A 26803-nucleotide genomic window follows, 5' to 3' on the forward strand; every position below is an offset into this window, starting at 1 on the left:
ATTGCTAAATGCTTCCTTGCCTCCAAAATGAGTGTATTGTGGGGCAACTTTAAAGAATGGCCTCCTCAGGTCTCTTCGGATGTTACTGGAGTCACGTCCTGTCGATGTGCGTCACACCTGGACTCTTTACCCAGGTGTGGCATATCTCTCCAGACATTACCTCAAAAACAAGGTGAAGGGCATGACTCTTTAGAACCAAGTGCTTTCGATTTCTGACGTTTCTCTAGTTCTGCATTTTGTGCAATGCCCTCAGACAAGTCCGTTTTAAAAGAAGTGTTCAACCACTAGTAAGTCCCAGCGTTATCTTTAAGCAAGAGAAGCAGATTCTCTCTTTACTTCACAATTAAGAGCGTCAGCTGCTCAGTCAGATACAGCACTGTGCGTGGTGTCTTCCTCCTTGCTCTGATAAGCTGGTCACTTGGCATTAAATCATTCGAAAAGGAATGATTCAAGCCTCTGTTTGCCTTGGTGTGGGTTGGTCAGGAGTGACTAATGCACTCTTAGAAATGCGTGTTATCTAGGAGCTGTAGGACAAAGTGCAGCTGAGTTTGAAGGTTTTGGCCTTGACCAAACAAGAAGGACCTTTGTCTAGTTCTGACGAGGTGTCAGGCCTGCTCATCCCACTGGCGTGGGTGGCTTGTCTGGGAAGGGACCCTTCTCCTCTTCAGCTGAGCTCATGGTTTGCTCTTCAATGCACAAGGACGTCTAATTTTATGTCAAGATTTAAAATGCATCTTGATTCCTCAGGGAAGAAATTCTAGATGAAATTTCAGTTCTCTGCACAGCCCCCCAATCCATGTAAGGAGGAAAAAGTTTATTCCAATTGGGTTTATCTGTCCATAGGGAGGCACATGCCTGGAACCACAGTTGTACTTTGCTGAGTTTCTATGTGGAGAAACTGGAGGTGCCCTCTGCCCTGGAAGTAGTTTTTGAGCTCTGTGTGTGTAGGCAGGGAACAAAAGAAAGTGAGATGAAGTCAGAGTTTATCTTCTCCGGGAGGTTTCATTTCCTCTAAATCTATTTTTCACTTGTTAGTGGACAAATCTTACTGCTTAATATATATAGCAGCTAGTTGGCTGGTATCTGAGTGTTGCTCTGGGCAACCAGATTTCACAATGCTTCCAATTTCAATAAGGGAAGTCCTTGTTCCTTAGCCAACCACCGTTTGGGTGTCTGTGTGCGCATGTGTGTCTGTGTGTCATCTGTGATGACTCAGTGTCTAAGAAGGTCCAGACATTGTAACTAATGTATTTCTGATTCTTATATTACCTTTCGGGAATGAGCTGAGAAGACCTGGCTAACACCTTTGAATCATTTCCTGGCCACAATTGTTTGGGTCCTATTTTGGAAGGCAGGACATGCTCCTCAAAGATGATGCCATGGAGTCCTGGCAAACCTTTACAACGCTTGGATTTTCTGAGTGTCTTCTCAACGCAGCATTTGCCTCCGTCTAGACCACCGAACATAATAGTAGACCATTGCATTTTTTAATGGTCCCACGAGCTGCCTTGAGATCCGTGAAGTGTTCCACACATTTTAGGACCAGAACGGAGGAAAAGAACTGCTGGGCTGTAAAGAGAAAGGTGCACAGAGGAGATGGATGCTGCGATGGGTTTTAAAGGATGCCCAGGAGTTCCCAGGGAGAATAGCTGGGGTGGGTCATTCTAGGTAACCCATACCAAATGCAAGGGAAGAGCTGAGACTCAGTAGGAAAAAAATCCTTTTCTGCTTTGAGTAGTTTTTCTCTTTAAGTGACTATAAAAGACTTAACCAATCTTGCTGTGTATGTAGGGGGAAAATGCATAAATTCAGCCTCTTGGACAACCTGACCTGACATCAATTGCACTTTGCTGGTTTTCTGTGTGAAGATAGCTGTGATTGCAGAAGATGGGTGGTGACTTTCTCAAAAGCCCTTCCAACAGGAAACCACTGCATATAATCTGAAGTCTGTCACACCACGTGATAAAGAGTTGGAGGCTGGGATGTGCGTCTGTGACAGCGGGTGGGTGATAAGTCCAGAACCACCTTCCCACCTAAGCTTGCAGGTGCGCTTAAATTTAATACTAGACAGTAGTTGCCTTCCTGGTTCATTCTTGTTGGCCACGGTATGCTAATACTTTGCTATATGGCTAGCCCCTGCCTTAAGGTAGCTGATAATTTAATCCCAAAGTGATCTTTAGAAGGAGGCAAAGCCAATCTAATTCCACCAGTTACAATTAAAGCAACAGGTCCCAAGTATAATCATAGAAACACATATAATAATAAGTCTGTGTGGATCAAGCATGAAATGGGTACACTTGGGTGGAAGTTTTACTGATTTCTGAAGCAGAAAAATGAGGTATTTTAGATCTTTGATCTTTAGATCATTTTCCTTTGGGGTACATGTGGAGACTTCAATTCAAACCGAATACCTAGATTAGGTAGAATTTTTTCTTTTGAAATATTGAAAACTTTTTTCTTTTTTTGTAATCCAGCTTTTCAAATGATTGGACTCTGAGTAACTCGTTTAATTTAGAATTGCCTCTGAGTTCTTGGCAATCATGATGCATATTTAGAAATTTTTGCAAAGTGACAAAAATCTAACTTACAAATTGTTTTCAAATGTAACCGAATCGTCACGAACCCTAAATATAACAACTAATGAGGCTGACATGATGCTGTTTCCTGGACGTTTGTCTAAATGTTTACTAATTTCTACTTTGTAGTTCTTGCATTTCATATTTTTGGAGACAAAACTTCATTTTATTTACTCATTATTATTATTAGTCTTTTTATTTTGTTTAAATCAGTTCTTAAACATCCTTGTAGGTCCTGGGCACTCTGCCCACAAGGTCTAATGGATAAAACAGCCCTGCTCACAAAACCCAGGGTGAAAAAGACCAATGAAATTAAGTAAAGGCGTCAGCATATATGGTTTTCGGATACCTTTGGGAGATTTTTACCACCCCCCTCCAAAGACTGCTTGCACAACTACATGCTCAAAGGACACGATACATATGCTAGCAACTATGGGTATGTTCAGTTCATGCAAAGAAACACAGATTGACATAGTTCAAGAAAAACTCCGGGAAAAGGAAGAAACACAAGGAGGAGGACTCATTTTTAGGCCCCTGCTACGCTCAGCACTGTGCCTGGGGATTTCTGGGTATCATTCCATCGACTTCTCACAAGAGCCCTTTGAGATAAACACAATTATGCCCATTTTACAGATGAAGGAACCAACACCGAGGGAAGGTCCGGGACTTGTCAAAGGATACGCAGCCAAGAAGAAACACAACCAGGAGTGGGGATCCACCCCGAAACCCACGCTCCTCCTCAACACTCATGCTGCCTGTGTCTCATGAAAGGTGGGATGACAGGGCTTCCTCTCTCAGCCTCCATGACGATTTAATAAGTGATGAATGTCAGTGAATGGGGCTGGGATGCAGGAGGGTGGGTAGAGAGAGAAGGGAGAGGAGGCAGGATTCACTGTCTTTTTTTTTTTTTTTTCCTTCAGTGATTCATTGGTAGTAAAAACTGTGGTGGGCAAAACTTCTGAAGCCCACAGTTTATGGTGACATTGAGGGATTTTTGAACTATGGAAAGTCCCAAAAACTCAATCATGTTGGGACCTATCCAAGCCCCTGCATCCTCCCTTTATAGTGTTTCTCCAAGTGTAGTCCTGCACCCCCATCCCGCCCCAGAACTATGCAAGGAGCTCAGTCAAGTGCAGACTCCAGGGCATCCACCCAGACCCACTGCATGAGGCTCCCTGAGAGAAAGGGCCTGGGAATCTGCACTTTAACTCACCTCCCCCACCTCCCTGGGTGAGTCTCTGTTCACTAAAGTTTTAAAGTGATGTTTGTGTGATTCAAAACAAGATGCCAACTGGCAGGGTGGCACACACCTGAGATCCCAGGGACTAGGGAGACTGAGGCAGGAGGATCACAAGTTCAAAGCCAGCCTCAGCAACTCAGCAAGGCCCTGAGTAACTTAGTGAAACCCTGCTTCAAAATAAAAAGGACTGGGGATGTAGCTCAGTGGCAAAGTGCCCCTGATTTAAATCCCCAGCACAAAAGAAAACAAACAAACAAACAAACAATAACAAGAAGATTCCACTGTGTTCTCATTTTCTTGCTGAATGACTCTTAGGGAGCATAGCTTAAGCCATCGGGAACGTCTAGTTCTAGGTTTATTACCATGTCCCAGATGCAGAATTAGAAAGAAAAAAACCATGAGCCAGTGAGCAAAGTAAAGGTTAAAAGGGAAAAGAAGCAAATTGCTTTACTAGAGAGTCAGTAAAACTGCTGAAATGAGAACCCAACCAAACCAAGACAGAAGGAAAAGACCAGGCCTGATCCCCGGGCACGGAGACCACCTCTTGGGGCCGTAAGTGCAGCCACCCACTGAGAAGCTACATGGCAAGGAAGATGCTGGCAGAAGTCAAGACGTCACTTTTACCTGGAAAAGCTGCTAAAGGTTCTCTTCTAGGAAAGGAAAGAAGGAAGGGAGGGAGGAAGGAGGAGGTAGAGGGAGGAAGAGTGAGTGGGGAGGGAGAGAGAGGGAAGGAGGGAGGGAGGAGTAGGGAGGAGGCTGGAGTAGGAGGGGGAGGAGAAAGAAGGAGAAAGGAGGAGGTGGAGTGGGGGTGGGAAGGGAAGGAAGGAGAGGTCAGTTCACCCCTGGGGCCTGTGAGCCTTGCTCTCTGGGACAGGGCGCTAGGTCGTGCGTCCTAAAGACCCAAAGGCACTGAGCTGCTTCAAGCGGAGGGCAGGGTATCACAGAGGGGGCATGGCATTTGGCCGGGATGAAGCTAGGACCTTCCCTCCTGCTCTCCCTGTTCTGGCCACCATTTCACTCCAGAGCCCAAGGGCCCTGGGCCACTGCTGCGGGCACTCCCCAGGACAGCTCTGCCTGTCCCTGGAGGGCGGGCAGAGGTCCCTTTCACAAGTTGAACTGCTCCTACAGACTCCCCTTTCCTTTGGCTAAACACAGCATGTTCCACCGAATGTCGAATTAACAGAACAGAACAGCACAGGGAGCGATGGCCTGAAAGTCACCCCAGCCCGGTGGCCCCTTGACATCCACCCAAGGAACGTGAGTCACAGCCTTTGGCCTCCGAGAGGACGGGGACCCTGGAGAAAATCACGCGCAGTCACAGCGCGCACAACAAGAAGTTGCAGGTGTCGGAGCTCTCCGACTTGGAACTCAAAAGGTTGAGTCTAAAAAGGAAAACACGTCACCTTCCTGCCAAGATAAACTGTGACGAAAGTTTGGGCCCACCACCTTTCAGCCCAGCACTTCCTGTCCTGGCCACCACCCCCCTGCCCTGCACCAGCTCAGGCTTGCTATTTTTAAGGTGCAAGCAACCAAGACTCAGAGGAGCTGTCTATTTATAGTCACACCTTTCAACTGTTCTTTTTCCCCCAGAGAAAGAGGGGTGGGGGGAGAGGGAGAGCAAGCAGGTCTGGCTTTCCCTTGGCATCCAAAGTCGCCGGGGCCAGAAGGACTTTGAAAGGTCAAGACTCCCACTATCGCCCCCGCTCCAGAGATTGCTGTCCTGGGGAACGCAAGTCGGAAGGCTGTTCCTGGCTTCTCCGAGAATCCCTCCTCCTGCACGCACACTCGGATCACAGGCGTGGAGAAGTGTTCTGTTAGAACAGACTTTTTTGTATCGAAGGTGCTTAGAGAATGCGTCAGTGGTCTTGTTATTTAGCCGAGGTGCGGAATGGATTTAACGCAATCATGCTAGGTGCCTGTCTAAATACACCACTGTGAATTCCACCTTGACGTGCAAAGCACCCATCAAAAATAAGTAAATGAGCGAAGGGAAGGAAAGTCACTAGAGAATAGTGGAGGGGCGGGTAAGGAGGGAACTGGGGACTCAGAGGGAATAAATAAAATCCCATGCATGTGTGATTCTGTCAAAATGAACCCGATTATTACATACAACTCTATCCTCTAATTAAAAGAATGTTATATAGATGAAAAATAAAAAAGGAACCCAACGATAAATCTCCCCTCCCCCATTTATTCAACCAAGGTTTCTAGAGCCAGGCAAGTAGATATTCCCTAATTTACATGGGTGGGAAGTTCAGCCTTTGTACTAGATTTGTTTGAGGGAGGGCCCATCTATAACATCTGTATTTAGTTTTCTGAGAGCCAATCGGCTCGTTCTGCCACCTAACTGCATCATCCCTCTGGTAATTTGGAGATATTTTCTTGTCCTATTAAATCAGTCCGTTCTTTATACCAAACCTCAAAGAACCCACTGGAATTTGCAAGTTAATGGAAGGGAAGCTCCGTCCCCTGTAATGCACACCAACACATCAGCCTGGTTTTGGCTGCTGTCACCAAAAACCCACTGACATTCATCTTCATAGCACAGGTACCCGCCCTGCATCATTGTGTTTTACTGTGTCCCTCACCACAGTGTAGACACCAGGAAGCCTTCTCCACCCCTTGGTTCATCACAAGCATCAAAAATATAGCAAATGTTCACCATTCATCTTCAGTTAACACGTTTCTATTTATTGCAGATTGTCGTGGTCTTTCAGGTTATAAAGGGTGTCGAAAAGCTCCCTACCTGCTATGGTTTGGGTGTTGTCTGTGTCCCCCAAGGGTCTACTGTGATTAAAGGCTGGATGTCTAGTGTGTGAAGTGATGGAAATCTTGGGAGGGGCCTACCAGGAGGTCCTCAGCCTTTGGAGGTGTGTCCTCTGAAGGACTGTGGGACCCCAGTCTCTCTTTCTCTCTCTAGCTTCCTGTTTTGTGACATAAACTCTTCCACACATATCTTCCTGAGCCATGATGTAGTTGTCGCTGAAAGGGCCCTCACCAGATCCCAGCCAATGCCAGTGTCATGCCCTTGATCCCCCCAAACTCCAAGCTCAATAAATGTTTTCTCTTTATAAAGTTAGCTGCCTCTGGTATTTAGTTACAGTAATGGCATGCTGATTAATGCATCATCTCTTTCTTTCTTTCTTTTTTTTCTAAACTTGATGTCTTCCTAAATATCTAAGCTCCACTCTTTTTACCCCCTGGCATTATTAACAGGAATAATTTCAAGGATGTAGAAATGGCTTCTTTCCAAATCCACTAGTACCTGTGTATTTTAAATGAGTCCAGCTTTAATCCTTAAAGAATGAGTTGGTGATGTGATCTACTACTGGCTTTTTCTCTGCCTCTACTTCCCTTGTGGGTTCTTTGTCTAGTCAAGCCAGTGGGCTCAAGCAAGGATCACTACTGAATCACAAGATTTGGTGCTTTGTGTCCCTCAAGGAAGAAAAGATAAGATGGGAGACTATTTGGGAAGAGAATCCAGGATCCAGAAGCAGATCTATCCAAAAGATGGAGAGAAACAACTCTGTGATCCAGGACGACCCAGGAACTTAGAATGGCTGTGGACCAAGACCATTTGTCCCATGATAGTTGAAGAAAATTCTGATGACGGATGAATGGTGAAATGAGGCAAAAATAAAATAAATCAAGGATGTCTGAGTTGGGGCATTTGGCAGATTGACTCTTGGGTAGTTTTCACTTATTATTTCTGGAACATTTCTGTTGCCCCAGATGCAATGGGAAAAGAAAGTGAGTAGGGACAAAATTCTAGTTAGTCACTTACCTTTTTACTTAAGTGGGGGCCGTTGGTGCTCCCGATGCTTCTCTGTCCTGAAGGTGGCACTTGATATACATCTTGTTCTTGGGTGCCATGCCCCGTGGGTACTTGGTAAATTCCCTGATTCTGGTAGGAAGGTGGCACCTGGTAGACAGTGTCCCGAGATGCCGCCTGTGAATTGGGCACCTGGTAGAGTTTCTGTTGGGCAAAGCTCTGGTGCGTAGGTCCAGACATGGGCTGGTCGTGACTGGGCGGGGCCTCCTGCACAGGACCGATCAGAAGCTTCACCCGGTTGCCAGGGACGATGCCCTGCCGTCCGTGGAGGGAGCACAGCCACCATCCTTCCAGTCCCCCGGTATTCTGCTCTATGACAGTCAGGATGTCCCCCTTGCGAAAGGCCAGCTCCTCAGCACACTCTGGGACATTGTCATATAAGGCCCTTGCCATGAGATTCTAGGAAGAAAAAAAAAAGGGGGGAAATCACTTTAGTGTGTTCACTCCGTCTCTTCTACACCTACAGCCCATGCTCTCAGGGAGACGCACACTTCCTGGAAAAAGAGAAGAAGAAATCTGAACAAGAGCCTCTAAGGAGAAAAACAGATGGGCAGATGTAAGACAGACACACACACTGTCTGCCTCCAATGACATCAGACTACCTCCTCCGAAAAGCTCGAGACACCGGGAGAGGTCTTTCCTCTACTTGTAGATGTTGTGCCAAGGAATTATGAGTAGCCCTGTCCAAGAGTCAGAGAATGGTTCTCTAAGCAAAATGGTCTTCTTCCTTTCTAAAATAAACTCAAGGGGGGGAAAGAAAACCTACTCCTAGATGGACCACAATGGACACCTCTCAATGTTTAAAATATGTACATTGGAGGAATAGAGTCAAAGAAAATCCTACATAACACACACTCCACACAGCATGGCATCTCTATTCAGTGTTGCAATGTAAACAGAAGTACTTTCATAAGTGCCTTGACAAGGCTCCAAAAGATCATCTCCTGAGACGCTCGAGAGGAGCTTGGATATGGGGAGACTCTGCAGGCAGGACAGAGAGACGAGCCAGGATAATGAAGCACAGAGGGATGTGCAGCAGTAGTCTCTATCTCTGGCTTTGACAGCCGGAGCGACAAGGAATCTATTCACACGTAGGCAGAAGCCAAGATCATTCGATCTTCTGCTCATACCTCTCCTGAATTCCTTGTCTTGCCACTTTATCACCTACTTCTTGGATCTCGCCCTTCACATCTGAGAGCTGTGCCTTCCCCTCTCGTGGGTCTTTGTAGGAAGGCCCATCTGGCTCGCCCAGGGCTAAGCAGCCAGCCAAAGCAGGCAGTGGGCAGGCAGTGGGCAGGCAGTGGGCAGGCAGCGTGCGCTGACATTCCTGGAAGCCTTTCAAAGGCTCTGACGATCTCATTCCTTGGCGTTAGTCACGTTTCCCAGCACGCTGGCAGCCGTGACCGCGTGCCTGTCCCCTTCCAGGCCCGCGGAGAAGTTGGGGAACATTGTAAATTCATCGCAGGCACTCAGAAAATGAAAAGTGAACCCTAGTGCTTCGTTAAATTGTTTGGATGCACTTCATGTCACCGTGGTGGGGATCCTTTATGGAAGAAAGGACTGCTGATGGACTGGGGCATTCTTGCAACTGGCTTTCGCAACATATTTGTGGAATTCGGGCTGTTTTTTGGACTTTTGTCCCCTTTTCTAAAAATGTGGACTTGATCCTTCAGCCTCGGACTTTTCATTTCTTTAAAATAGACGCACGTTAATCATCTTCCTCCTACTGTGCCTGTAAGCTCAGGACTTGCATATGAGCTTCTCAGCTGTGGAGCGGCCCTGGATTTGAGGGACCTGTCTGGTCAGTGGTTGGAAGGGATCCAATTCTACTACCGTCAGCCCAGCTCCTTTTAGCCAGCACAACTACTTAAGGAAGGGAGATAAAGCCACAGATGTCAGTCCCCAGGAGGCTCTGTGGTGGTCTTCAAGGAGAGGACTGAAATCCTTATGCTTTTCGAGAGCCAGGAATCCTGTGATCTAGACAGATGAGTTATAAGGGAATTTCAAGGGAAACCAAAGAGTCTGTGTTTCAGATGAAAGTTGTACTTGGTGTATATTCCAGGAAACCCTGGGTTCCTTCTAACAATGAAAAGTTCTTATACAAAAAGATAAAATCAGGTCATATTCTATCCAAGTTTGTGGAACTATCCAAGAATGTGTCATAATTCTAAAATCTCCCCCTTTACTTTCTCTCTTTTCATCTTTAGGGGGTTTTATAATGAAAAAGAAAAGTCATCAGGTTACAGAGGACAAGAAGCTGATCCTTTGTACCAAATGATCTCGGGGAAGTGACTCTGCCAGTTAGGCTGCGATGACAGAGCCAGGAGGGAGCTGACCACTGACTGGGTCTCAGTCCCTTTCTCCTGGGCCCATTCAACCTCTGGGAATGGCTAAGAGATGTCCCCAGATGAAATCAGGAGTAATGGAGCCGGGCCCAGTTGATGGCTGTAGGATTACAGAAGAGAAACAGAAGACCGCAGAAGGCAGAGTCCCACAGAACTAATCAGCATAATCAGCAGGAGGCTCACAGTAGAGTTGGGTCGTTTCCAACCCCAGGGAACACCCTGAGGCACCCAGGAGAACACCAGACCGTGCTTGATTAGAGGCAGATAGAAACCCCTTGTGAGCGCTGGTCTAGATGCTGTTTCCATCCCTGTCCTTCCCTCCACCTGGTGAGCAGCATGCCCAGGTTTCAGCAGGACATGGAGAGCCAGTCCTGGGGGAGCGTCAGAGCCCCCTGCTCTGTGCTAGGCTGGGCACTGTGGATGAGTTCCCCCGACCCATGACTTCCTTCCAGTTTCCCCCTGCCCACAGAGATCAGGGTTTAGAGCTGTTGATGTCAGGGGCCCAGCACCATCCTGACACCTGTCCGTAGGCTGACAGACATCCTCAGCCCTGGCTGGGCAGGAATGGGAGCAGTTTAACCTCCGTGCAAGGTTTAGAGAGCACATGTCTGTACCCAGCCACTCTCCAGCACAACAGGTGACAGCTGTGGAGACCTCAGAGACCAGCAGGGCCCAACATTTCTACTTCACAGGTGAAGACACAGGTCTGGGGAGCCAGTTCATCATTTGCCTGAGGTCACACTTTGGTGTCAGAAATGGAAACAGAACTGGATTCTAGAAGGCGAAGCTGTCTTAGTTCTGACTCCGTGTCCTAGCTGGGCTCCATTCCATTACTGATTCATCAAATCATTATGGATCTAATAGAGGGTTCTGAAAATGGCCAATTCTTTTCATGCCTATAGAATAAGTGGATTCCTGGTTTGGGGATCCTGATTGTGTTTCCTGGGCTAATTAGACCTCTCATTTATGTCTTGGTCATAGGTAGTGCCCATCTCAAGGGTTTACTATGAGGATTTGGGGGGGGGGCAGGGGTACTGGGGATTGAAGCCAGGGGCAGGTGCTTCACTACCGAGCCAACTACCCAGCCCATTTTATTTTATTTTTTAGAATTTTGAGACAGGGTCTTGCTAAGTTGCTTAGGGCCTCACTCTGTTGCTGAGGCTGGCCTCAAACTTGTAATCCTTCTGCCTCAGCCTCCTGAGGCTGGGGATTATGGGCATAGGCCACTGAACTTTGGCCTCAGGAACCTTATTTACCTCCTCTCAGTTCTCAATCAAAGGTTAGTCATATCTCAGGGAGATATGTTATATATAAAATATAAGGAGGTGCAAGAAGTTAATGATTTTCCAAGTCACCTGGCAAGAAGGTTTTAGGACTGGGATTAGGAGCCTGACCTCCCGCCTCTAGGTCCTGAACTTGGACGGTTTATATATATATAATATCTCCCTTAGATAGGACTATATTTCTCTTATTCCCCATTACATTTTGGAAGAACTATATCTCAAAGCAACATTTCTCTGAATTTACAGTAAGTTCTGGTCACCTCTCCTGGTATATTTCTCTACAAATGGTAATAATGAAACCATGGGGTACCTTCAAAAGACCCTTGAAGACAAAATAATAATAGTAAAAATCATAAAATGATCTTACTTGATAAAATACGGATAAATGTCACCAGATCCCAGCAGAATACAATACATCCTTAGAAAGGAGGGAGAGCCACGTGTAAAGAGCTTGGTTTTTATGTGCTGTATTTGGTGCTGGAGCAAGAGTTCAGGAGCAAGAGTTCAGCACAAAGACAGAAGCCAGATTAAATTCAGCTGGAACACCCCTGATCAGATGTCATTCAAAAGTGACAGACTCCTAAGACGGTCAACCAAGAGTTAATGCTTCCAGCAAGGAGAACTGGAGGGATCTTTTTTTTTTAGAGCGAAGATGTGATTGCTTGAGCCCAGAGAGTCAGAAGCTGATTATCTGAACATCTTAGAAAAACCCCAGAAAGGCGGTTTGTCTGTTCAAGAGCTACTCTTTCTCGACCCCCAAGTCCTTGGATGTTTATCTCCAGGGGAGGGAAGGTCAACACAGAAACAAATCGAGGAGAGATAAGACAGCCCAGTAACTCTACACCCAGCTGGAGGGAAGCCTCCAGAGACTGGCAGGAGCGGCCATTGCTGGGCCAAGCACCAAGACAGTTATGGCAGGGCACAGAGCCTGAAAGCTCCCACTGCTGGAGTCCAACTCTTTCTCTTTACAAACGAGAAGGGGGAGGTGCAAGAAGTTGATGATTTTCCAAGTCACCTGGCAAGAAGGTCTTAGGACTGGGATAAGGAGCCCGACCTCCAGCCTCTAGGTCCTGAACTTCGACGGTATGAAACAAAGCCAGTGCTCGTGCTTCAAAAGCTGAGGCTCTTACTCTGACGGGGACTGCCATTTAGGGTCCTAAGCACCATTTGAAGGAAGCCTACTTTAGTGGCCTCTGGCAAGGATACCAACTCCAGTCCTTCTTGACACTCATGGGCCTTCCATGATGCCGCCTCCTGATTCTTCCTCCTCTCTTGACCACTCACCTCCACTCTTCCACCCCCCATCTCTTAGGTTGCCATGCTCCAAAGGGTTCCCTGGTTCTGAAATGAAATCTCCTCTATGGGATGGCATCTGAGCACACAGATTAATGCCCTATGTCCAATTGTCTAATGAGCATCTTCATCTCTAACTCATCAAGTACAAAACCCCTTTTTCTCCTGCTTGACCTCTCTGAGGAGACAGCGTGCACCCACCTGCTGAAGGTAGGAGCCCAAGGGTTGCAGAGTCTCTTCGAAACCTGGAAGCCAATCAGCAGGCCCTGTGTCCCACCTCCCCACTCTCCTAGTTCAGGTCCTCAGCGACTCTCTAATTCTTTTTCTGGAAGTAGAGGAAATTGCTTCCCATCTGGTTCTCCTGCATGTCACTCCTTTCTGCCTTAAAACCCAGAGTAGTTACCTTTCCAAAACCCAGCTGATTCCCTTCCGTTTCTCTATCTTTTTACAGGATAGCTTGTGTCATCCCCCTTCACAAGGCTGTGAACCCCTGAAGTTCAGGGGTGCTAATTCCTTTTGCATTTCCAGAACTTGGGCCCTCTATCTGAAACCAAATGCATACTCATTCAACGTTTGCTCAATGGAAACCCATTTTCTGGCCTCTGATATCCTGGTTCTCCACAGGAAGGGCAAAATCGCTTTTCTAGAGAATTCAGCAAGACATTTGGTTCAAAATTCTCAGACGGAACTGTTGGAAGGAAGACGAACCAAGCAGAGAGACAAATGGTATATCCAAGTCACTCAGGCCTGACAGCCAGAGAATAAGGGAGACGGCAAGCAGGAAGGTGCCTGCCCCTCCCTATTTAAACAGGACAATGACGCAGATGGGAGCCTGACCCCCCTGAACCTGGTGTTCGCAACTACTGAGCAAACAGGAAGGCCAAGAGGAACTGACCATCCCAGTGAGATGAAAATACAATGATCTCTTTAAAGAGTCTTTTCTCCCTGTAGCGTAGCCATCTGCATCTGGGGGTAGGTGACAGAGCACCATTCAAACACTTTGCCAGAATGTCTGGGTTCTGCTGTCCCTGGTTCCCAAGCTGTGTCTGCGGAGGGGGAAGAAAATGCTTTGCAACTGGCCAGAACTGCCAGTACCAAGAGCTCAGGTCACATGACAGCTGCTCCCCCTCCGCTCCCCAAACCCTCCCTGCCTGTCCCCGCCCCCACTGCTATCAAAATGTCAAGAAAGCTTATTGCCAGGGAAATTATCTGCTTGTCCCAATATAGAGAGGTGTGACGTGTAATTTCCATGACCATTCATACTGCTCTTTGAAGAGAAATGAGACAATGGCTGGTGTGTCACTAAGACCGATAGCATCATCAATGGCTGGCTTCCTCTTATTATTTTTTACTTCATTCTATATTTATGCAGGAGATCTTGCCAAAGCCTCTGGGCTGCCACATTCTTCACAACATGACTTTCCTGCACACCCCCTCACCACCACCCCCCCCCCCCCGAATTTCAGCCCTGGACTATGGTGGACTCACATGCATATGCCACAGGCACACAGAGGACAGACCCTGAGAAACTGACCCACTAAAGGAAATGGCCATTGTCAAGGAAATCAGTCCTAAAGGAAGTTGCTGGGGGATGAACACCATCCAGGTCAGCCTCAGGGCACGCTGACAGGAGAAAGAAAGGCTCTTGGGCTTTTGTGGGACCTGACAAAAATCAGCTTTAGCTGGAGGACCAGGAGTTCTTTTGGGCTATATTCCTCCTCTCCCTCCCATCATCTTTACCTCTGGGAGAGAAGGGGATGTGGGCTTTCCCCCAATGAAGGAAACCGCCATTCTTAGAACACAGGATATCTGCAAGTGTCAGGATTTTGATTCTTGCAATACTTGGTTTACAGCTAGGTTCTGGAATGTTGAATTTTGGGGGGTGGTATCCTCTCGATGTTCCTAAGTAGCAGACAAGAAACTTTCAAGTACAGGGATGAGAAGACAGAATATGATACAACCTGCATGTTTTCCGGGAAGAGCCATCACCTGCATTCTGACATACTTTCCAGGGGGTGATCTGAATGAGCACACAGACAGGCAACAGCAGGCTCCTGTCAGGTCCCATGAGTTGTACTTCTGACTCTGGTGAGGCGTGATCCACATTTTCCACAAAAGAGTCCTCTGGCACCTGGACTGAGTTTCAACCAATGATTTTTATTTTCAGGAAAATGGTTGCAGAGTTTAGATGAGGATCTTGGACCCTTCCTGAATCTTCATGTTATTCACTCTGTCCCACGCACTCAAGTTTTCTTAGATTCCCCGGCTTTGTGAACCTTAGTTACAACATTATGTTTTGAGCATTTCCTAGTGGGAAGTGCTTTAAGACGGGTGATATTAGACCTCTGCCTTTCAAAGGTACCCTATGACACAGCTTGAGACACCATTAATAATCTCTGTGCTGTGGGGCAGCTCCCCGTGTGCAGCTGTGCATGGACTCGTGGGTTCAGGAATCTTAACATTCTTCCACTCGGACCTATTCCTATTTGGGGAGGAATCGCCTAGAACCCAGCATTATTGTGATAGCTCATATAGCAAAGTGACATCACTTCTTGAGACCTGGTGGAAAGATTCAATGCTCATTGCAAATTTGAATATTTGAGTCTCTGAAAGAAACTTCAGTCTGAGCAGATTGAGTAATATAATATGAATGAACAGCATAGCTGCGAGATTAGAAAGTGTTTCCTCAAATGGCTCTTCTCCTTCCCTGCCTTTTAAGGCCTCAAGTTGGCAGGTAGGTGTGCACCTTCACAGCTAACTTTATTTCCTAACGCATGGTGGAGGATTGATGCTTGAGCAAAATAAATTAGCTTCTCTTCACAAATCTGATGATCCTAAGTTTTACATATGTGTGTGTGTGTGTGTGTGTGTGTGTGTGTGTGTGTGTAGTTGTTTAATTCTCTACTCATCTGTGGTCTTTGGGATTTACCTAAGCAGTTTCCAAGGATCTTAAAGAAGATGGAAGAGCACCTAGGTTTCTATGGGTGTTAGAACTAGTTGACCAGAACTGACTAGAGTAGGATTTTAGAACAAGAAGAGACCATTCTAACCCTGTCTCTTTGTTTTGCAGCCCAAGGGGTCTTAGATTAGATTAGCAGCAGCGCCAGAGATAGCATCTGGTTTCTCCTCCTGGGCCAGAATGCCCTTCCTAAGACTCTTTTCCATCCTGGAATTTAGCACTGTTGCTATTAAGCCTTGGAATTTATAAGCATTTGTCCCAGGTTGCCTGGTTTTGATAACTTTCAGTATAGTACATTGGCAAAGGATCAAAAACACGGGGCAGGCACAAACTCTTTTCAGGGTTTTGTCCCCAGATAAATCTGACAGGCGCCATATAATGATGAAGGCCTGACACTCTGACACCCACTCACCCAAAAGATAGGCTTTATTAACAATAAAACAACCACCTGGATCCCAGCCAACGTTATAGTGCTGGCACCCGATCACATCTATCTGCCTGTCTAGACAAATCCCTCTAACACACAGGTACTCGGGGAAGAGAAATGAAAATTAAGTTATAAAGGAGTAGGAGACTCCAATCTACTCTGTTATGGTATATTTCCAAAAATGATATCACTTCTCCAAAGTCAGAACTCACAAGTTATGACATCTAATAACGTATCTGAAAAAAGGAAAAGTTCTTTCTATTCTCACATTCCACGTGCTCTTCCCACACGGACGCAGGCAGCCCCACCCGTGCCAACATGTGCACCTACTGGCAAGCGTTGTCTGTCTCCCAGGATTCAGCTGGTGAGACTGGGATGCCACCTTTGATGGAACGGTTTTAGATGTCACCTGACCTGGGTTTGGTGCCTGATTGCTAATATCCACCCACCCTGTGAGGTCCTCAAAGAGTTTTACAACATGGATTCACACTCTTGAGAGATGGCAGCAGCAAATGGAGCAGAAGAAAACCTCAGAGTGGAACTGTTCAGTGGCTAGGTGTACGGACAAGCTCCTACTTGTTATATGTCAGCTTAGGCGAATAAAATAGCTTTCTTAAGAGCTAGTTCTCGATGCATGTTCCAAGATTAGACGTATATGCAGAGAGAGAAGCCAGAGGAAGACTCTGAGAACGTGTTACCTCAGAAATGGTTTGCGGGTTTTACACTTGGCCTTGGAAAGATCTTGTGCTTCTTAGTATTTTGTGGTATTCACGTGGACACATTGGGGCTAAGCCTGAAAGAGGAAGTTGCTTTTTGCTTGAGACCTGTTACCTTAAGTTCAACCTCAATCATAATAAAAATCTATGCTTCCATCACATAAAACCTGTAGGGCAATTATTTCTTTTAAGCAGAAGAAAGTAGGAGAAATTAGAACAGTGGTTCTCAGCCCATAGAGGGGATTTTGAACCACCAGGGGACAAAATGTTTGGAGACGTGGTTTAGATGTCGCAGTGTGACTGTGTGTGGATGGTTGGGGCATCTAAGGAAGAGACCTGGGATGCTGTTAAACATCCTATGCTGCATATGACAGCACCCCTCTTCACCTTCCCCCAAAGAATTATCCAGTCCTAACTGTCCATTGTGTTGAGGCTGAGAAACCCTGGATGGGGAGATGGGCCCTGGACTGAATTAGGAGAGTCTGGTCTCAGTCCTCACATTGTAAGACCAGTGGCAATGAAATGCCTGCCTTTTGCACCTCTGTTTCCCCATCTGCAAAGTGGGGATACTAAACATGTTCCTTATAAAATATCACAAGGACTCATGAAGTCATACAGGTGAAACACTCTGATTTCTTCAGAAGAAAGAGTCTCCATAAAATCAGAGCACAGTTATTATTCCTGCATTCTGATGAGCTCATGAAAAGGTGTCTGAAGAACCATATTCCTCCCCCTCAAAAAAAAAAAAATAATTCCTCCGGGAAAAGAAAACAAACCAGAAATGATCTCATCATAATTGCACCTGCCACACCAAAAGGCAGACACAGTTCAGAGAAACAAAATTCCTTCCCTTCAGCGATGAACTAAGCTGCGTCTGTAATTAAGATCTTAATAAGGGAGGCAGGAGGCTTGAGCTGGACGCTGCGGGCTATGAGCAGGGAGCCACCTCGCCAGGTTTACAACCAGAACAACTGAAATACAATCCCCTTCAGCACCTCGCACTCTCAGGTGTTCCAAACGAGTCCATATTTCAAAATGTGCTTGTTTTCATTTCTAAAGATGTCTATTTTTCTAAAGGAGAAATGAAAGGAGAAACTTAGTATTCACAAATAAATGTTATTTATGACTCTCTACTAAGAATCCACCTAAATCTACTTTTTTTTTTTTTAAATACCCTTAGATAGTTTCCTGCAAAAGGCTGTCATAAGGGAGGTGGGATAATGCCTTTGGTGGTTGATTGATCTCTGGAGCAGCTTATGTGGACCATCTATGGAGTGACCATGTGTTCCTGAACTTTCTATGACGATCCCCAGTTTCAAATATCCTTTCCACTGTCAAGTCATATGTCCCATTGTTTGGTTTGTAAAACACGGATACCTTCCCAAAGAAATTACATGTGCTCTAAACAAAGACCAAGGATAGGCATGCAAGTGGGTTTCTTGCTTGTGGCTTTGCCTTGGTTGAATTTAGGATCTGAGAGAAAACAAGACAGGTAGTGGTAAGAGTCTGTGATCTGGGCGATGAATGTGTCTTCTGATTGACAAGATGATCTCTATAAGGAAATGAGATGTATGTCCAGGGCCTGTGGGCCTCTGGGAGGTCGCTAGGAAGCCCTGCCTTATAGTTAATGGGGTTATGAACAGAAATAAGATTTGCGGGCTGTAGTTCCATTTAAAGGCTCATCACATTGAGCTCTGAGCAAAGAGGATCTGAGATTCAAAGACCACTCCAGGAAGAGAGGGCTTTACGTTTTTGCTGTTGCTGTGCATTCCTTGGTGCAATAATGTGGCAATATTGCTCATCCACAACTAGAAATGAGAACCGTGAAAATACTTGACAGATGATTGACAGATCCTGACACTAAAGACGATGAACTCCAAGAAGGCTCCAGTGTCCCTACGTCCACGCAACTGCCGTTCCCTGTATGCTGACTTCGCACGTTATGATTATTTGGGGAGGGGGTGGTTATTCTGGGGGCAGAGAAACCCAGCTCATCATCAGTGGAGCACAGAGCCTCAGGGATGGAAAAGTGCAGAGGAGCTGGGTGTTTCAACTACATCACCTGTGGGCTGAGGCGCTCCGTTGAGGGAAACAAGCCAACAACCATGATTCAATGAGATTAAGGCTAACTCATAAGAGAGGGCATACAGTGTTTGCTTTAACAAAAATAAATTAGGAAAAATATTGTTGACACATCATACTTTCTACATCCATATTGCCTTGATACATGGAAAGGAGGTCGGACTCCATCTAAACCTTTTATGTGTTTTAGTGACTGCAACTTACCATTGAACTCCACAGACAACTCCCTACTCACAAGAGTACAGAAAGGAATTAAAGTTAATTTCACATGTAGCTAGCACAAATTCTTGTGGTTTGCAATGCTTGCACTTTTACATATTCATGGCGGCTCCATGTTTTCTTTTTCTGGTGAACATAAACATCAACATGTCACGTAAGGAACATTTTTGGTAACATCTCATAACTATTACCTTGACGTATTAGAAATAGCAGTAGCATTTGAATTTGCAAGACCAAGAAGATTTGCCAAGAAATGTGACACCTCTAAATCACTGCACCCAACCTTTGAATAAGGTTCTCGATCCACCTATTTAGACACCATTTAAACACCATTAATGGCTGTGGGAAAAGGGGCTGTTTTTCTTTTTTTCTTTTTAAAATCAACTTGGATTCAGTCTTCCATGGTGGGGTTCAGGCATACATACTGGAAAAATTTTCAACTGGCAATTTTAGTATCTCATGATCAGCTGCCCCGACTCTTTGCCTCAGCCACGAGAAGGTGCTGTCACACAGCGTCAGCATCCATGCATCTTGGGGTGCCAGTTCCACCTTCATCACATGATATGCCTTGACCCAACTAGATTGCCTGTTTACTAAAGTACCTTGTGAAAAATTCACCCTTCCCAGCTGGGGACCTGGAAAGGGTAAGGGTCCCCAATAAGGCCACTGATCTTAAAATGGAGATTCCTAGGGAGGAGTCTGCAGCCAGGCTGCGGTGTTCCCCCAGACAGGCGGGTGCTCGTTAGCCAGTAAGAATCACCACAGGGAGATGACTGGAATGCTCAGAATAAATAAGATGCCAGGGGACGGGGTTGACGAAATATAAACAGGGCTTTTGGGTTTTTGTCTTCTTTCCAGGCTCCTGCTCCTCGCCATCATCTATTGCCTAGGAAACCGGCAGCTATACTCTGGCATTTTAAGTTGGAAATATTGTATTTCTTCCCAACGGCCCTGCTGCATTTGTCTTGGCAGGGAGGCCCGGTAATTAAGGCTATATGTTAGTGCAGAGGAGAGCAGAGCTCCAGGACGCTGGCATTCCAAACCAATTTGTCTAGGTTTCTTTCTAACCCTAAAGTGATCTAAAAATAGAGACTTGAGACCTCTTGCTTTACATTGACATCACTCTGACTGCAGTAGGAGGCGGGTGGAGTTCATCCTGCATTTCTCATGCTCCTCCCAACTCACCCTTCTGGGATGGGATCCTACCTTTGGTTTTCTAAAACTGCTGACTTTCTCTTTTCCTCGCTGATATTTTTTGTCATGGTATCACATTTCCATATTTATGTGCCTGCCTGTTTGGATACCTGCAGGATCAGCTTCTGCTAACCTTCACCTTGACCATGAAAAACTGCTGTCACATGCCATCTCTATTCATGTGAGTGTGTAGCTTATAATATCACATAAAAGCTGCCATTTGTCAAATGCCTACTATGTACCAGAAACTGTTGCATATTAAATATCTAATAAGACAGACATCATTCCTCCTGTCTTTTTAGTAAGGAAATGGAGGTCTAAAGTAGCTTGCTGAAAATGGTATTGTTGGAAAGAAACAAAAGTGGGATTCGAAACACAACCCTTGTTCTTTCAGCTGGGTCACACAGTGTTAAGACCCTTTGAAGTGGCTATTTAACTGGCTATTGTATATAGACTTTATGCAATTCAGCAGTGAGTTTTCTGAGTACCTATTATGTGCAAGGTCCTGTAATTTCAGAACTTTATCAAGTCTTATTAATAACAATGAAGAAACCAAATCAACAGTATATTAGGAAGTGGGACCATGTGCCATGGGTCTACTGCGAGGCCCCACACGGGGTATCTGCCTTTCCACGATACACATCCAGGCCTGGGGACACTCAACAATCTTCAAGATTACTACAATCTACAAGATCACTACCCAAGCCTAGTGACTGGGATGTGGATATAACCCTGCCACCAACTCCATACCACCCTTTCAACCTTTACGGAGCATCTATTGTCCAAGGAGAGCTGGGCTGGCTGGCATCGCCAGCTTACCCAATGCTGGGAACCGTGGTATGTATTTTACATTCACTTATTATCCCAGGCTTTAGAAAAATAGGAAGAAGTTGTTCCTGCTTTCCCTGTTCTACAGATAAAACTGAGGCTGTCCACCTAACTTGCCCAAGGTCACAGAGCTGTAAGCCACAAGAAACAAACACCCTCTGCAAAGTCCACAATTCATCTTGTCTCTAGCAGAAGAGCAGATAAAACCAAGTCCCTGCCCCTTTGAGGCTTAAGCAATCCTAGATCAAACTTCAAATTCAAGGACTTGTGCATCAGTCTGCCTCTACATACAATTAAAGGATGGCTCTCTTGTATACAAAGTGGAGTATTTAAAATTGGACAGCCCAGGAGGCAACCTAAGTAGTTACAGGTTATCATGGAGGTAGCAATTTGATGAAAGGGGTTAATAAGTAAGGTATTGCTAACAGAGTAGGGCAAAGGTAAAAAACATAAAGCCTATTTAAGGGATTATATAGCACAATCCAGGAGACAAAGGTGCAGGCTTTTGATTGCTTTATAGAGGGGATAGATGAGGAGACATTTTTAGAAGGAAGTGACAAACCACTCAAAGTCACGTACACACAGGTTCAGGGGCCAACTTATGGAAACAGTGTGGGAACAGGATTTCCCATAGCAGAGTCCAAGAAGAGGGCAAAATGAGGGCCACAGGAGGTGCAGAAAGGGCCTCATATCCATGTGAGTGGGGAGGTGAGTCTTGCACAAGTCTGGTATAAGAGAAGCACAGGAAAATCTTGACGGAGAAAACGAGATGGAGGGAATTGGCAAAGGAACTTGAAAAGTGGAGGAGATTTTTTTGTAGAGGAATGGAGGTGGGGGACAACAGGAAGCCACTGAAAAAATTCTGGGAACAGAACTGAAGTATATTCCAGCAAGAAAAGGATGCTAAAGGAATTCTTGGTATGTGACACACTGCAACATGCTAAATTTGGTATTACCAGAACACCTACAGTTCTACAAAGACTTTTGTCTCTACGTAAGTCATTTAGCTTTGAAAAAGGGGTTTGCTAAGTAAATAAATACAGCAATAATGAGGTTAATATTTTTCAAAATGTTTTCTTGTGCTTTTAAATGCATTGATCTCATATGAGATTTTAAAAGACGGGGGAGGGAGGGAAGAGTGCCACATTTGGATTGAGTGCAATAAAACATTTAGAGAAAAACAGAGAATTTAAAGTCAAGCTATCAAAGTGAAGAAAAGAACCGAGAATTCAAGGGGATGTGAATGATCCTGTTGGGTACATTAAAGATTCTGTATCATTTTTTCCTCAGGCTAGCTTGAGAAAATAAAAATAACGTCACAGTTTCCCTCAAAAGCTTTTCATTGCACACATTTTCTCCTTTCCTTGACCTACTTGGCCCCCATTCAACCAGAACGCAAGAATCTGAATTTCAGATTGTAGCTTTCTTAATTGTACTGTAAACTCCATCTGTACTTTTTCTTCAGTAAAAAATGTTTAAGAATAAACTTGCTGCATGACAGACTAGATAAATAATTTACAATTTACTGCAGGCACGTAAGGGCTCAGAAATTTGGCAAAGCACAAATCTGTTTAGGCTTTAGACTTCAGGCATGCTAGCCTCCTGCGCACCTTCCAGGCCTGGGCACTTGTGGGCGGGGCCTCAGGGCCGGCCTGCATGGAGTGGGCGGGGCCTCAGGGCCTTCCTGGATGTTGGTTTCTTAAGAACAAAACAAGTGAATGTTGGTTGCTCACTAGTTGTGATCTCTGAAGTGGCCAAACCAGATCATCTGGTTAACAACTGCAAAACACCTTTTAGGGCCTTATGTATAAATCTCTCAATGAACATTTTTAAGTCTGTGCTAAATTTATAGTTGATAGAGCAACATAGTGTTTAAGAGATAATATCTGACTCTTGGATTTTACAATCTAATAATTGTCTGGGCTTACTACCTAAATCGCTCAAATTAATTAGCTGCCAAGCATGCATTTCATTCTGTTTTGTAGAGTTACTGTCTGAAAAAATAAAATAGGAATACTAGGGATGAAATAATCTTGAACTTGATGTTTTAGGGAGGCCAAAGATGATTCTTTTTCTTTCTCTTAATAGTGGTTAAATCATGAGTTCTGAAGCCAAATTGCCACAGTTCAAACCCAATGCCCACAATCTCTGTGCCACTGGATGAATTACTTAGCCTCTCTGTGCCACAATTTCCACATTTAAAGTGCATGTAAAAAGAATACTTCATGGAGTTATGGGAAGAGTTAAATATGACAATCTCTCTAGTTCTAGTGTGAACTAGAGAGAAATGGGCTTAAATAAAAATTACGTAGTTTTATCATTTGGCAGAGTATTTAACATGGGTAAGAACCAGCAAAGGCTCCAGGGTTCTCCATGACAGCCAGTTGCAATTTACATCATCAATCACCATGGTCTTTTCTTTTCATAAAGAGTAAAGGTAAACATGATGAGGTCACTGAATAAAAGTAACTTTAGACTTTGTCACTTTTGTCACCTTCTAGATTAGAGCACTTGAAATTAATTTCAGCCATTTAACTTTCCAATAATACAAGAACACACTTTCTCTTTTTTCTGCAAGCCCATTTTTATTCAGCGTCAGGGAGGTAAGAGTCAAAAATCATTGCAGGCTGAAGAACATGTAGTCCTATCACCACTCTAAGTAAGGAAACTCTGGAAAGACGGAGTAAAGCAGTTCAAGAAAGAGACTTTTCTTCGAGGTAGAAGGGTTGGTTTCTGATTGCAAATATTAGTAGTCCTTAGGATCATCCTCTGATCTTCCCTACTGATGCAGATAATGGAAAGTTAATAGTACCAGGAAAACTGACACCTGTGTCTTCAGACAGTTGTAACCTTTTCAAGAACTGTAACTCAGGCATCATAGTAAAGACATTTTAGCATTTACATTTAGAGCTTTTGAACAAGATTTACAGCCACTGAACAAAAGATTTATCACCAAGGTTAGCCAGTGCTATTAGCTAGTGCAAGTATTTACAACCTTACATCAAAAAAGGATGGACCAGAAGCTAAATAATTCTGAAACAAAGCAAAACAACCCCCAGCTAGCATAATCCAGAAGATCAGCTAATCCAAACTGTCAATCCACATGCATAGCCACCTTAATAAAATTCATTTTAATAATAGCACTTTTGTTTAAAAGCATAGGACTCATGTCTATTCATCACTCAAAAAAAAAAAAAAAAGAAAAAGAAAAAAAAAGAATTTATACCCAATTCATTGAAATCTGCTGCTACTGTATCGAGTTCCCTGGAAGTTGCTTGCCTCCTTAGAAGGGATATGCTGAGCAAGTCCTTTTTTTTTTTTTTTTTTTTTGCCAAGAATGAACACACAAACCATGGTGCCAATGCCCTGGAAAATCATGCCTGGAACTATTAGACTATGACACTCTGTAAATTTCAGACACAATAAGCTGGTTAGAGTCTCCATACTTGGGGCCCATTCAACATCACCCCCCAAAATGTTCTTGAGAAATGACCAATACTCATTTATTCTTACATCCAATACCATCTAAGGATGTCAGAATGCTCCACCATCAGTCATATAATAGTATCTGGGCTTTTAGTTTCTTCCACCAGAAGTAAGTATGGCAAACTGCTTCTCAGATCAAATGCTTAAGGCAAAGGCTGAAAAAAAACAATCTTGCTTTAAGAGCCCGTGGAAGAGGCTCAGCAGTTCTGATTCCTCTTACTAGGGCTCCCCAGGGCAGCGGAGGCCAGGCCTCCGGGAGCTGCTGAGACTTGAGCTAATGCGTGCTGCGATTCAGCTAGACACCCTCTAATCTACAGCGGCTGCTGGCAAGCGGCTCAGTCTAACTTCTCACACGTCATTTCCCCCCGCAACTTTCACAGCGGCTAGACTGGGGTGGACGGTGCCCTCCCGGCGTAGGTCTCAAAGACCGAGTGTCTACTCGCTTGCCCACCTGCGTGGCCGAGACCCAGCTCAGAACCCTCCCAGGCAGGGGATGGGGTCTGGGCAGAGGAGCTGTCACGGGGAGAATCGTGCACACACATTCAGGCAGAGCCTCCAGCTTCCAAAAGAAACGTGATGTCAACAGGAACTCTTACCTTATACTTCATTTCGGCCGCGTAGAGTGGTGCCCTTTTCCTACACTAGTCAGACAGCAGTAAGCCTCGGTGTATCCGCCCCTCCATTGAGCGCAGCGCTAAATAGAAGCGAGAAGGATCCCCGCGGAGACTCGCTGCGCGCCTTCCCCGGCGTCTGAGCGCACTGTTTTGATTGAGGCAGGCCCATCACAGACCTTATTTGCATGCCGTCCCACCATTGGTTGGTGGGGGAAGGTACCGCCTACGCCCCGCCTACCTCTTTAACTTGTGGAAAAACTCCTACAAAGACCTTGTAATGTGATCATTTCTTTTTACATTATCAAAGAGGGTGGAGAATAAAACAGAAAGTGGGGGACCGTCCTGAACTTCGGCATCTCTCTCCACACACGAAATAAAAAATTAAAAAAAAAAAGGGAAAGAAAGAGGAAACCAGGGAATGGGGGAATCCATTCCTTTTAAGATTAACCTAAAATTTGAAGAATCCGAATTCACAAAGCGGTCTGACAGTCGCGCTTCCTGTGACCTAGCAACTAGTTCATAAACCCATTTCATTTCAAAGCCATTCACCTCGCAATCTCTACATGAAACGAACTCTGGGAACAAAAGGTTTTCTGTCTCCAGGCCCCTTTACTAACCACCCCTGCTGATATCGCTGTCTCTTTCTCTTTTCCCTCCCCCTCCCTCCCTTTTCTGTGGCTGTTTGCTTTTTTTGTTCTTTTCAGTGTTCAAAGTACTTTGCAACGTCAGTCTGCAAGGAGCCGCCGGAATACAATTCTCCCTCAGTGAGAAGGAACTCCCTAGCACAGGCACTGGGGGGGTTCCCTGGACAGCTTCTCATCAGGCCTTCCAGAGTTGAGTGTCAGACACATTCAGCGACCTTCCCTGTCTTGGCAGAGGATAAAGGTTAGATGTGACCCCTGGGATGGGGCAGGCGAGTGCACGCCCTATACATCATCGCCATCCGCTGAGCCCAGTGTTCTTTGATGGCTAGCATGGATAGTTCCAGCTTTGAACATTAGGGATTTTTCCTTCTGACCTCTCTCCCCAAATGACCCATTAACCCACCAAGACTTATTATCTGGGGAAACAACAGAAAAGCCCCACTGGTTAAAAAGACCGGCTCTCTATAGTGAAGCACAGCACGTGGTTTCTGAGGAGAAAGGGATTCACCAGGAGAGTTGGACCTTCAGTGAGGTGAAAGACCCTTCTCCATGGGTTTCAGGATTGAGACTTTGTGAGTCCAAATGATATGTGTCCCTGAATGGGACTAACCCCAACCAGACTATAGGACTATAGTTGGAAAATCAATCCTTATTTTTTTTTCCCCCCTGACTGATTTGGATCAGAATTAGTTTGCTTTTTTTTTTCCTCTCTAAATTCCCAATAGGTTAAAACTCTACTTTTATGATCTAAGCAAATAGAACAGGAGAGCAGCTGTCCTATGAAAGAGGTTTCTGCATATAGGGTTTGCAGTGGAGTCCATCATTTAATATGGCACCAATTGGCTGGACACTAACAGCACTCTTAACAGTCATAATGAGGTAGACACACCTGTTCTGTTCTCCTCTAGGCCTTGCTCTTTCCTCATTTGGCTTTAAAGCAAAAATGAGCCTGAGTGATTTTGCGATTTCTTTCTGAGCACTATTAGGAGGCAGTATTGTAAGGTCTTTGCTAGCTTGCAGGAAGATGTTTTTGGTGTCTGCTTGGATAAGGGAGAACAACAAGTC

General features: G+C 45.2%; 1 protein-coding gene across 1 annotated transcript in view; it reads right to left on the bottom strand.

Moving 5' to 3' along the window:
• The window catches only part of Nedd9 (neural precursor cell expressed, developmentally down-regulated 9), a 46357-nt gene extending 21136 nt beyond the window's left edge, over positions 1-25221 (bottom strand). The window contains exons 1-2 of the mRNA XM_026384638.2: positions 25077-25221; positions 7601-8047 (exon numbers count right to left, since the gene is read on the bottom strand). Of these exons, the coding sequence (XP_026240423.2) occupies positions 7601-8047; positions 25077-25088 (459 nt within the window). The 5' untranslated portion in view covers positions 25089-25221. The remainder of the gene's footprint in view (positions 1-7600; positions 8048-25076) is intronic.
• Positions 25222-26803: the final 1582 nt, after the last annotated feature.

The sequence above is a fragment of the Urocitellus parryii genome, chromosome 8 (assembly GCF_045843805.1).
Source record: "Urocitellus parryii isolate mUroPar1 chromosome 8, mUroPar1.hap1, whole genome shotgun sequence".
In the NCBI taxonomy this organism is placed as follows: Eukaryota; Metazoa; Chordata; class Mammalia; order Rodentia; family Sciuridae; genus Urocitellus; species Urocitellus parryii.